The sequence below is a fragment of the Peromyscus maniculatus genome, chromosome 23 (assembly GCF_049852395.1).
Source record: "Peromyscus maniculatus bairdii isolate BWxNUB_F1_BW_parent chromosome 23, HU_Pman_BW_mat_3.1, whole genome shotgun sequence".
In the NCBI taxonomy this organism is placed as follows: domain Eukaryota; kingdom Metazoa; phylum Chordata; class Mammalia; order Rodentia; family Cricetidae; genus Peromyscus; species Peromyscus maniculatus.
The window spans coordinates 21,850,252-21,862,929 of NC_134874.1; the positions used below are offsets into that span (position 1 = coordinate 21,850,252).

The 12,678-nt window shown below is 46.2% G+C and overlaps 1 protein-coding gene across 1 annotated transcript; it reads right to left on the reverse strand.

Moving 5' to 3' along the window:
• Nucleotides 1-3,904: 3,904 nt before the first annotated feature.
• Nucleotides 3,905-12,600, reverse strand: Sbds (SBDS ribosome maturation factor). The gene is made up of 6 exons (XM_006971344.4): nt 12,484-12,600; nt 10,552-10,953; nt 9,432-9,561; nt 6,435-6,635; nt 6,049-6,213; nt 3,905-4,624 (listed from the first exon to the last, which is right to left on the reverse strand). The coding sequence occupies exons 2-6, from the start codon at nt 10,677-10,679 to the stop codon at nt 4,496-4,498; spliced, it is 753 nt and encodes a 250-aa protein (XP_006971406.1). The 5' UTR covers nt 10,680-10,953; nt 12,484-12,600; the 3' UTR covers nt 3,905-4,495.
• Between the last annotated feature and the right edge of the window lie 78 nt (nt 12,601-12,678).

Consider the following 12,678-nt stretch of genomic DNA (forward strand, 5'->3'; position numbering starts at 1 on the left):
TGAAAGAAGGCATGAGGTTCTGATGGCTATTGACTGAGCAGTACCGGAAGCATTTTCCTTAGGAAATTTTGATCATCTGGTTCCTCTGTCCCTTTGCCCTCTCATATTCCACCTGAAAAACCATCATCTCTTCCACTCCCTGTTACTTGTATTTTCAGTTTCTATCAACGCTTTGCCTTAACAGCTCTCATGCAGTGTTCTCTCAAGCAGTGTTCCAGACTTGCTGGGTGTGGGGATGCATGCATGCATGTATGCCCAGCACTTTGGAGGCTGAGGCAAGGAATCTCAAGTTCAAGGCCAGCCTGGGCTACATACTGATACTCTATTTCTCAAGCAGGAATAAATACTTAGGTATGTCAGCACTTTCGTTCCATAACTGTAGGTCTGTAGTCTGTCTCAACTGGAGTTAACTTGATGTATTCTGAAACTTACTGGCCTAGAGAATTTTATCCCAGGCATTCTTTAATGGAAAACAATAGTGTTTTTTTTTTTTTTTTTTTTTTTTTTTTGTTGAAGATTGTTAATCATTGTAGTTATATGATGCATTAGTTTTTTTTTTTTTTTTTTTTAAACCAGTGGTGAGTTGCTTATAAGATGGCTAATGTGGGCCGGGCGGTGGTGGTGCATTCCTTTAATCCCAGCACTCAGGAGGCAGAGCCAGGCAGATCTCTGTGAGTTCGAGGCCAGCCTGGGCTACAGAGCGAGATCCAAGACAGGCACTAAAACTACAGAGAAATCCTGTCTTGAAAAACAAAAAACCAAACAAAAAGATTGCTAATGTGTGAATTTCATTTAGTCTTCTCTTTAAGTGAGATCCTTGTCAGGCAGGATGAAGAAAAAGCCACGTGACTTGGCTGGTATAAATGTGTCATTGGGACCATCAAGTTTCAGATTAAGCTGCTGAGTAATAAAGCCCAGTGAAGTGGAGTGAAACAGTTGGGAAGAGTCACTTCCACTGGCCTGTTCAGCTCAGCTGTGTTCCTCTTTAGTCACCTTGTTAATGACAGGCAGCGGCTGGGATCTGAGGGGTGGGAGGGAGGAATACAGGCCTGAGGAGAGGAAGTGCCAAAACACTTGGGACATGACCTGTCCTGAGGCCAGATAGGAACTTTAAAACCCAGTATTCACCATAGCCAGTAGACAGTGGAGGATGGCTGGGGAAGGAGGGTGTGGCTGAGTTTAGGGGCTTGGAGACACATTTGTAGGACTTGTTAGTGTTGGGCAAGTGCACACAACTCAGCTGCCCCTTGCTGGTAAACCTCAGGATTGGAACCTTAGGCCACTGGAGACCTCCGACCCCAGCAGCACTGGCTTACCTCGGGTGTCCTCGACTGGGGTGCAGTCAGAAGTCAGTGACTTCCTGTGAAATGGTTGTTTCAGATCATATTGATCTCTTTCCTTTGCCCTTTCACCATATGGTATGACTTGAATCAGTTTTGATTCTGTGTAAGTTCTCATCATTTGGAACCTGGTGTTTCTGTTGTGTTCTTGGCAGTGCATAGGAACCCAGCCTCCTGTGTTTTGACCCTCCTGCAGGCACTGTGGGACTAGAGGGCAGCAGATCCATCTCCCGTCCCTTGCTGCATGATGGTCACTACTGATCTGTGATGGCGTCCCTCCCTCATTGATTTTCTGTGTTTGAAGTATGTGCATATGTGCTTTACAGAATAAAACATCTGGATTTACTTGGTTTGTTTTCTTTCCTCCAGCCTGATAGCAGTTTAAACAAAAAGTGTAGGCAAGGAGCACTTACAGGCTGTTTTTTGAAGTACCACCTGTCATGAGAATGAATGGTGGACAGTGTTTCCTACTATAGGCAACCTCAACCCATGGGTCTTTGTCCAAAGAGTGTAAAGCCTTGTACTATAGGAGAACAAGAAGTGCTCACTGACCTGGCCCAAACTACCAGAGACATCAGTAAGAGCCAGGGCTGTGGCTCAGTGGTAGAGCTCTTGCCTAGAACACCCCAGTGAGGGGCTGAGGGCATGGCTAAGCAGTAGGTTTCTGAGTTCTATTCTCAGCACACAGGCTATACAACCAATGAACCAGTACAGATGGTTAAACATTACCCTGGCCTCTTAACTAAATCCTTAGTGTTCCCTCAGCTGCCGTTAAGAACAGCAGGCTATGGGCTGGAGACAAAGCTCTGTGCTTAAGAGTTCTTACAGAGGACCCAAGTTCAATTTCTAGCACATACATCAGACTCATTAACTGTGACTTCAGCTCTCGGGGACTATATGCCTCTTTTAGCCTCTGAGTGCACACACACATTTCAGAAAAGAACAGTAGCCCCCTCCGCTGTCTGCAGGTCAGGTCCGATGCCCCCAAGCACGGGTGTTAGACTTCTTTCCCTCCTTCACTTCCTCCTACCTTGTGCTGGCACACTGCTCTTGCTTTCTGCTCATCACCATCTTGTGTGTTCATCTCCATTGGCAGAGAATACACATCTCCCTTCTGTATTACAATGGAATCTTACTTTAGAACCGACTTAGTGGTGAGGGATCAGGCTTGAAGTTCCCTCACACTCAGAAAAGTGAAATGACCACTACGCAGTGGTCAAGCTCATTGTGAGCATAGGGCAGGGGTGGAGATGCATACTTTGTGGTCTTAGTACTGAGGATAGTGAGACAGGAAGGATCAGGAGTTCAAGGCAAGGCTGGGCTACACAGTCCCTGTCTTTTCAAAGAACTTATTTTGGAGACAGGTCTCACTATGGAGCCTTAGCTGGCCTGGAACTCTATGTAGATCAGTACTGGGATTAAAGCCATGTGCCACTGTGTCCCTCCCAATTTACATTTATTAATGTGTGTCTATGTATATGGGCTTATATGTGCCATGGTCCATGAACGGAAGTTAGGACAACTTGCAGAAGTCAGCCATTCTCTTCTACCAAGTGGGTCCTGGGGATAGGTCATTAGTCTTAGGAGTATGGGCCTCTACTGGCCATCTTGCTGGCCTGAGAACCTATTAAATAATACAAAAACCAGAAAGAAACACCTTATTTGTGATAGCTGGCCTTTTTGCCTCTGAAAACTAAATTTCTTATGTTATGTTAGTTTGTAGGTGAATGAACTCTAAAAATAGGGGTTGGGCACAGGCCTATAATTCAGGAGGCCGAGGCAGGAGGATCGACTCTGAATAGTAGGAAGAAAAAAAATTGAAAACAAACCCAAAAAATAGTCTCAGATCTTTATTTATTTATATTTAATGTTCACTGGTGTTTTGTCTGCCTGTATGTCTGTGTGAGGGTAGCCCTGGAACTGGAGTTATAGACAGGTGTGAGTTGCCATGTGAGTTCTGGGATTTGAACCTGAGTCCTCTAGAAGAGCATTGAGCCATCTCCAGCAACCCCCCTCCCAATTGTGTTTTTGAGATGGGGTTTCTCTGTGTAGCCCTGGCTGTCCTGGGCTCATCTGTAAACCAGGCTGGCCTTTGAAGCCAGATCTGCCTGCCTCTGTCTCCCAAGTGCTGGTATAAAGAAAGGCCTTTGATTTCAAGACCCTCAAAACACAAACCAAACCAACAACAACAAAAACCCCCAAACTGATGGTTAATACTGTCAAATTGACAGGATCTAGAATCACCATGGGAATAAAGCTCTGGTCACATCTGTGAGAGTCTCTAGATTGGGTTTACTGTATGGGCTGGGGCCCTGACTGAATAAAAGAAAGCTGAGCATCTGAATTCATCTTTGTCCACTTCCTGACTGCAGGTGCAACATGACCTCATGATTCTGCCACCATGCCTTCTCTGCTGTGATGGAATGTCATTCCTCAAACTGAGCTAAAGTAAAACCTTTTCTTCCTTAACACCTTTTGTCAGGCAATTCATCACATCAGCGAGGAAAGTACCTAATACAAAAACCAGACCCAAAAGGAAACTGTCTAGAAATGCAAGCCAGAGCTTAATAAAAATAGGTTTTATTGATTACGTATAATTTTAGCTATACTAACATATATTATAAACTTTTTTTAGGATTAGTATTAATGACTTTATATATTTTACCAAGAATAATGTAAGTCAGTTGTGGTACCATGTTTGTTGAAAATTCAAAATTTCCCTAGTCATTATATGTCTGTATATAGAGAACCAGGAAGTCTCCAAGCTCACACCCCTGACCTGGACTTCATTATGCAAAATCACCACATCTTTGTCCCAGCAAACACTCCTCTTTGTCACACAGACCTCTCTCCAGTGATCTCTCACATTCTAAATCTGCCTTCTTATGCCCCAGCATCTCTGATCTTTCCTGCGGAACTATAAAGGCATAGACAGCAGTGAAGAGCTGTTCTGGACACTGTATTTTGGGATTGTCATTTTTGCTGGAAACCCCAGTTTACAACAGAAACACCCAGTACCTAGGTAAATGTTTAACACAAGATTGGAAAGTGGCACATTGCTTGAGCAGGGCTCTTGGCCGGTCACAGAAACAACTGCTGCTGTTGGGAACGAAGTCCTCTGTCGTGCTCCAGCAGAGGAGCTGGAGAGTGTCATGTCATTCCAATTTCTCATCTCCTTCTTCCACGTCTTTCAGACTGAGCACTTCCAGAGAACCCTTGCCTTTGGTTTCCTTTTTTATTAGCTCATCGATTTCTCGGAAGCAGCCTGGGTCAATGAGACATACCTGCAATGATTACATAGCTGTTTACCAAGGGAGGATGGATAACAGCACAGAATAAACTCAGTTTGAATGCTCAAGGCAGATCTATGGCTGTGTTCTAGATGTTGCTCACACAGTGGAGGCCTGCTAAGCATCTGTTGGCCTTTGGGACAGGTACCCACCCCTGTCTGAAGACTCATCTGGCCAGTGCTGCAGCTCACAGTGAGAGCCAGCATCAGCCTAGCATTAAGACCTTGGGTTCAATAAAAACAACAAAAACAAAAACAAAACCCTGGGTTCAATCCCTAGTACCTCACTCCTATTAAAGACATACCCAGATCCCCCAGCTGTAAAGTAAAGGGGTTGTAGCAGACTATGGTCCACTCCAGGCCAAAATCTAGCATTAGACCAGCAGTTCTCAACCTGTGGGTTGTGAGCCCTCTGGTCACCTAAGACCATCAGAAAACAGATATATTACATTATGATGCATAACAGTAGCGATTTACAGTTAGGAAGTAGCAACAATAATATGGTTGGGAGTCATCACAACATGAGGAACTGTATGAAAGGGTGGCAGCATTAGAGAGAACTACTGCATTAGACCCTTATAGGTCAGTGACAGTCACCTCCACCTGTGAAGCAGACATACTAAGAAGCCATGGTGGGTTCTGAAAAGTTCAGATGTTAGAGTGTTGGGATGCTGTTTCTCAGCAAAAAATCCTCTCATTGCTAATGCATAAAACATGTTCTGGTAGAAAGAAAGATGGTAACTTCTAGTCTCAAATTTACTATGCAGCTGAGGATGACCTTGAACTCACCAGAGTGCTGGGATGACAAGGGTACACTATCTGGCTCCATTTTTATTATTAGTTGTCCCATAATAGAAGACTCTGTAAAATATATCTTACTACTTAAAAGAAAATGAACACAACCAACATAATTCTAGTATGAATAACTTGAGCAAATAAAATCGTGTGTGTACTTAACTGCAGTACCCTATTTACACCTTGACATGTTAGCCTAGCCTGCAACTTCTTAATACTATTACATGGTTTGAATATGAAACGTTCCCAACAGGCCCATGTTTTATCTCCAGTTGGTACTAATTTGCCAAGTCTGGAAACTTGGGGAGGTGAGGTCTACATGGAGGAAGTAGATGTCTGGGGGCCTGTCTCTATACGGCACACCTGGTCTCCATTTCCCGCTTCCCTCTCTTTCCTGTTCTGCCTGTGTGGATGAGGCCAAGCAGTCACGGACTGAGCCAAATACACCTCACGCCCTTATTCTGTTCTCTCAAGTATTTGGGTCAGAGCTAGACAAAAGTAAGAAATGCAGCACTTATGATCAGAAACTAAGCTTTTCTGGTAGAATGAAGCCAAGAGTAATGGTTGACGGTCTCATCTCGGGGCCCGGGGTGCACCGCTGGCTCCCCACCGCCATCATCTTACTATCTCCAGCTGCTGGCTGTAGTCCTCACTCTCCACGACCTTCATCAGCGGCTTCAGCTTCTCCTTCAGCTTCTTGCCCTCATTCATGGGCAGGATGAAGCGCAGGCGCATGTGGGCACGCTCGATCTTCATCTTCTCTTTTAACTGCTTTATCACTTCCAAAGCCTGTCACGACACAACGGGAGTTAGACTCACTCAGACGCGTGCTGCACTGACGTATGTCGACGCGAACATGGTTACATTATGCCAGTGGGCTCATGGCCAGGACACAGGCAATCCTAGAAAAGCCTACAGAAGTGAGATCACGGAGAGAAAGTAACGCTCTGCTTTGGAAGGCAGCACCATCGAAGGCTGGGAACGTTCCGAGGACACCAAAGAGCGCTCACCTGCTGCTTTGTGCTCTTGTTGGGTTTGACCGAGTAGTGGATGTCCTTCATGGCTCTCTCGATAAGGATAACCGTGTAGGGCCTTTTTGTTTCTGGGTTCACGCACTTGTCTGCCACAATGGTTGCAATATCCCTAAACATCTGCTCCAGCTGTGTGTGGCGTTCTTTATCTGACACTTGAACTTCTCCTTTAGTCAGAATCTAAAAATGGCAGAACATAGAGAAAGCCCCCATCAGTTTTAGTTATCTTTCTCTACTGCACAGAATTAGTTAGCAGGGAGGAAAAGAAGTTTTTATTCTCTGCAGCTGCTCATGTAGAACCATCTGCTGCCTAAATCCAGCACTGGATAATAAGCAGCTCCAAGATCACGCTTGTGGGCCAGCTAGAGAGAGGGGAGAAAAATCCATCTAGAGCAGCAGTTCTTAATCTGTGGGTTGCAACCTCAGATACAATATCCTGTATATCAGAATTTATTTTTCTTTTTTTTTGGTTTTTCAAGACAGGATTTCTCTGTGTAGCTTTTCGCCTTTCCTGGATCTCACTTTGTAGACCAGGCTGGCCTCAAACTCACAGAGATCCGCTTGCCTCTACCTCCCGAGTACTGGGATTAAAGGCATGCGCCACATGCCTGGTATATCAGACATTTACATTATGATTGTTTTGTTTCATTTTTTTTTTTTTTTTTTTTTAAATACAGGTTTCTCTTTGTAGCCTTGGCTGTCCTGTAACTTACTCTGTAGACCAGGCTGACCTTGAACTCACAGAGATCCACCTGCCTCTGCCTCCAGAGTTCTGAGGTTAAAAGGGTGCACCACTGCCTGGCACATTATGATTCTTTTTTTTTTTTTTTTTTTTTTTTTGGTTTTTCGAGACAGGGTTTCTCTGTGTAGCTTTGTGCCTTTCCTGGAAACCACTTGGTAGCCCAGGCTGGCCTTGAACTCACGGAGATCCGCCTGGCTCTGCCTCCCGAGTACTGGGACTAAAGGCGTGCGCCACCACCGCCCGGCGCACATTATGATTCTTAACAGTAGCAAAATTACAGTTTTGAAGTAGGAAGGAAATAGTTTTATGGTTGGGAGTTCACCACAACATGAGGAATTGTATTAAAGGGTCAAAGCATCAGGAACCACTGTTCTAGAGGCATGACATACCCACCCCCCCAAAAAAAGGACCTGGGCTCACTCCTTAGAACCACCACCATAAACAAACAAACAAAAACCCAAAAAACAAACCACAGGTAGGTATGAGTTCAAGGCCAGCCTGGTGAGCATAGCAAATTCCAGGTCAACCAGAACTGCACAGTGAGTCTGGGGTGGGGGGGGCAGGAAGCCCAGTAATGTAAAAAGATGTGATTTATTAGAAAAGTTAATTTCTAAAGTTTGATTTAAAAAAATCCAGAAGCTGGATGTGGTGGTTCCCTTTGTCTCCAAAAACAAAAACAATGATAAAAACAAACAAACAAACAAACAAACAAGAAACCAAATACTTTGGAGCATTCCAGGACGGCTACTTGGCTCTTCGTTAGTTCGGAGAACCAGGCAATCATGGCTCCTAAGGAGGCTGAAGCTGGGGTCCACTGTCAAGGCCTTAGAATACAAATTGCAAGTTTCAGTGCCCTGCCAGCCTTACTTAAAAGGGGCAGAAATGGCCGGGCGGTGGTGGCGCACGCCTTTAGTCCCAGCACTCGGGAGGCAGAGGCAGGCAGAGCTCTGTGAGTTCGAGGCCAGCCTGGTCTCCAAAGTGAGTTCCAGGAAAGGTGCAAAGCTACACAGGGAAACCCTGTCTCGAAAAACCAAAAAACGGGCAGAAATGCTTTGAAAACCATCTGCAGAGCTACAGAAAAGCCACTGAAGATTAAGAGACCCCTTAGACAAACAACCAACTTTCACTGTGAAAAAGATTATGGAAAACCGTGAAGGGACAAAGCAGGGCTCCTGCATCCAAGGATGCCGATCCAGAAACAGAAAGTTCTTTCCTGTCTATCCTCTACATTTCGAGACTTTCGACCTGCCTGAAGAGGACCAGACTGCACCCCTCCCCTTGACTGGGGTAACCCTCACCATCCTGAACAAGGTGAGAGGACTGGAGAAGCTGCGGCACCTGCACCCTCTTTGCCTCTGGAGAGGCCCTTTCCACCATGGCAAGCTATTTCATTGCAGTCTCCTCCCAGAACTTCTCTGCCGCCTGTTTGTTACAATACAGCTATCTCAACGTCTTAGTCCTCTTGGTTTATGTTGTTTCAATAAAGCTGTGTATGCACAGCAAGCAGACGCCTACTAATACTGTAACTGGTATTTCCTGGAATTAAAGCAACAGAAATGGAAAATTTGTGTTAAAGTGATACTGGAGGAGCTGGAGAGAAGGCACAGTGGAGTGCTTGCTGCTCTTCTTGAGGATCAGATTTCAATTCCCAGCACCCACACCAGGGGCTCACAAACACTTTGAACTCCAGATCCAGGGGATCCAATGCCATATTCTGGTCTCTGCAGGCGCCTTGCACAAATGCGCACACTTGCTTGAGATACACACACATAAAAGATAAACCAGCTGGGCATGGTGGTGCACACCTTTAATTCTAGCATTCAGGAGGCAGAGGCAGGTGGATTATTGTGAGTTTGAGGCCAGCTTGGTCTATACAATGAGCTCTAGGACAGCCAGAGCTACAGTGTGATATACCATCTCCCGCTCCCCCACTCCCAATGTTATACTGGAGCTGAGTGTGGTGGCCTGATTCAGGAGGATCAGAAGTTCCAGTCCAGCATAGCTATGCAATTGAGTATGATGTCAGCTTGCACTACACAGTGAGACCCTGTCTCAAAAAAACCAGCAACATACAACATACAAACACCATACAAAACTCTCAAATCTTCCAATAACATAAACTGGAAAAAAAAAAAAAAGCTAAAACAACAAACAAAAACTCATCAAGGAAGAACAGAGCTCCTGATGTTGCCTACGAACATGGGAATGTCCTATGCTGCAATGGCAGAACCTACCTGTTTGCAGATTTCAGTCTGGTCATCTGTCCCAAATGCACTGATGAGGTCCTCCTTCTTGGCGACCTGACCTTTGGAAACATTTACAAACACTGAGTGGGTCTGCAGAACTTCATCAAGGTCTTTTTCCCTTGAAAGGGCAGGAGAGAAAGTCCCATGTGAATTCACTGATCAGCTGGAAATCCATTCACATTTCAACACAAGATGGCAACAAGATAAATGGCAAATGCTGCCTGTCGCGTGTGCGGTGCTCATCTGCAATCCCAGCCCTTTAGGAGGTGGCGGCAGAAACTGGGAGTTCAAGGACAGCCTCAGCTATATAGTGTTCTGTGCTACCTTGTCTCAAAAAACCAAAACCAAAAGAAGAGAAACTGAACCCCCACCCCCCCTCCCCAAGGTGTCTACCTGGCAGGAACAATCTCAAACTCAGGACAGTATCTGTAGTCTCTCACTTAATCACGGATTAAAAAAAAAAAAAAAAGGCAAAAACACGTCATTGTTTTACGAAAGGAAACTGAGGGTGTGGTAGGGTGTGGTGCTGAAGACTTCCACCCTGGAATTCCGTCCCTAGATGGCAGTAGTGGAGACACTACGCACTTGGATAAAACTGGGGATTCTGAGGGGTGTGTATGTGACATCGGCTGTACTAATTTCAGTATTTGTAGGATCAGCTTCCCGATTACCATTCCAGGAAAATGGCCATAGTATGTTTCTTTTCTTTGTGATCGTATTTGGAGTATACCCGATTCCCGCCTTAAGTCATTTATCCGAGAAGCTCCCCTAATTTCGGGGCTTCTAGGCTGCAGCTTTGTTTTGTCTAAGGAGACGGAGTCACACACACGCACACACACGAGACTAGTTCCAGGTTGGCCTGGAACTCACAGCAATCCTCCTGCCCCAGTCTCCTGAGCGCTGGGATTACAGGCCTAGGCCACCAGGCCCAGCTAGGACGGAGTTCCTAGTTGGCAGTTTCTGACACCAACAAAATCCCAAACCAGAAGCCAGTTCGAATCGAGCCAACGAGGCCTGAAAGGTACCCATAGCTCTCAGGGGCCGCGGTTAGAGAGGCCAGGCCTCCGGGTAGCCCCGATCGCTGGACTCCGGGCCCAGGATCACTCACACGCCACTCCGCCAGCCGACGACCTTGTTTTTATAGCAGGCGATTTCGAAGCGCTTGCCTGCCCGCTTCATCCGCACCACGGCCACATTGGTCAGTCGGATCTGGTTGGTCGGGGTGAAGATCGACATGGCGGCTGCTCACAGACTTCGGGCTCTCCAAGGGCTCGGCTGTAACGACCCCGCGGCGCGTGGGACCCAGGAGTGTGCGGCTCCGCGCGGACCTACGCCTCAGCGGCAGTCCCTACGCACCCGCCTGCCCTACTGCGCCGGCGTCGGGCGGAGCGCTAACCCGGCAGAAGCTAAGAAAGCAACGACGCCTGCGCACTGAGGCTTTTACGCCATCTATCTCCGCCCTCAAAGGAAGGCGTCCTTCGATGACGTCATTCACGGGCGCCCGCAACTCCTATTGGCGGGTGAAAAATGTTTATTGACCCGGTGGAAACAGGGTGTTCTGGTTCAATTCTATCGTCTTGCTTCAATAATTATCAACCGGCTTCCATTCTTATTTTATCCTCTCTTTATTGAATTATTTTACTCTTTTTCGAGACAGGGTTTCTCTGTGTAGCTTTGCGCCTTTCCTGGATCTCACTCTGTAGACCAGGCTGGCCTCGAACTCACAGAGATTTGCCTGCCTCTACCTCCCAAGTGCTGGGATTAAAGGCGTGCACCACCACCGCCCGGCTATTGTATTATTTTAAAGAAAATCACCAGGTGTGATGGTCCTCACCTATAACCCCAGAATTTTTCAGGTATCGATAAGGCTATCAGGAGTTCAAGGTCATCCTGGCTTACACAGAGAGTTTGAAACAAGCCTGGGCTACTTGAGATCCTGTTTGATCACCTCTCGCCAAGCAGAGCATCGTATGGTTTTAGCCTTAAATACTTAAGTATATACTCTTAGCAGACACTCCCAGAGACGTCTACTCTAAAACCTCAGGATCATCTAATATTCACTTCACATTCTACTTTCCACACCCAATCAATGCCTGCTACAGTCGATTTATTACAGTTACAAAGCAAATGAGTCCGCCGACCTGGGCTACATCCTATAGTCAATGTCCCCTTTTTTTTTTTTTTTTTTTTGTTGTTGTTGTTATTTTGAAATAAAGTCTGGCCGGGCGGTGGTGGCACACGCCTTTAATCCCAGCACTTGGGAGGCAGAGGCAGGCGGATCTCTGTGAGTTCGAGGCCAGCCTGGGCTACAGAGTGAGTTCCAGGACAGGCTCCAAAGCTACACAGAGCAACTGAAAGAAATAAAGTCTCACTATGTAACCTAGGCTGGTCTGTAACTTATGTATGATCCTCCTGCTTCAGTCTCTCGAATATTGGGATTAGAAGAATGCGCTACTAAGCCTGGCAGTATTTGGTCTTTTTTTTTCTTCTTTTCTTCTTAAGATTCCTTTTTTTTTTCCTTTTTGTTTTTTTTCGAGACAGGGTTTCTCTGTGTAGCTTTGCGCCTTTCCTGGAACTCACCAGGTAGGCCAGCCTCGAACTCACAGAGATCTGCCTGGCTCTGCCTCCTGAGTGCTAGGATTAAAGGCGTGCGCCACCACCACCCGGCAGATTCTTTTTTTTTTTTTTTTTCTCTCTCATTTAATAATTCTCTTGGCCCGGCGTAGTGGCTTATGCACTCGGGAGGCAGAGGCAAGCTAATCGCTTTGTAAATTCGAAGCCAGTTTGTTCTATATAGCAAGTTACAGCCAGGGATACACGTGAGACTCTTGCTCCAAAGAATAGCTGTCCTGAATCTCGTGATGCTCCTGCCTCAGCCTCAAGAGCGCTGGATTTACAGGCCCGTGTCAATGAGCTGTCATTCATTTCTTTCATTCATTTACTTAATTATTTTGAGACAGGGTCTCTCTACATAGCCGCGGCCTACGTATGTCCTGGAACTCATTACGTAGACCAAGCTGGCCTCGAACTATGCACTCACAGAGATCCGTCTGCCTCTGCCTCCTGAATGCGAGGATTAACGGCCTGCACCACTCCAAGGTTGTGATTCCTTTTTTGATAGTACTTCCCTCTGTCCCGTCTTTTCCCACTCTAGGGCAAACCGCCTCCCACGGGCCCGCCCCTTTCTACTCTGAGCCAATCCGAGAAGGACAGGAAGTGCCCCAGTATCTTTCCC

Coding starts and splice junctions, on each gene's coding strand:
- Sbds (XM_006971344.4), bottom strand. CDS start 10,679: ATGTCGATCTTCACCCCGACCAACCAGATCCGACTGACCAATGTGGCC. Junction 9,562..10,551: donor GTCGGCTGGCGGAGTGGCGT/GTGAGTGATCCT, acceptor TGCCCTTTCAAG/GGAAAAAGACCTTGATGAAG. Junction 6,636..9,431: donor AGACTGAAATCTGCAAACAG/GTAGGTTCTGCC, acceptor TGCCATTTTTAG/ATTCTGACTAAAGGAGAAGT.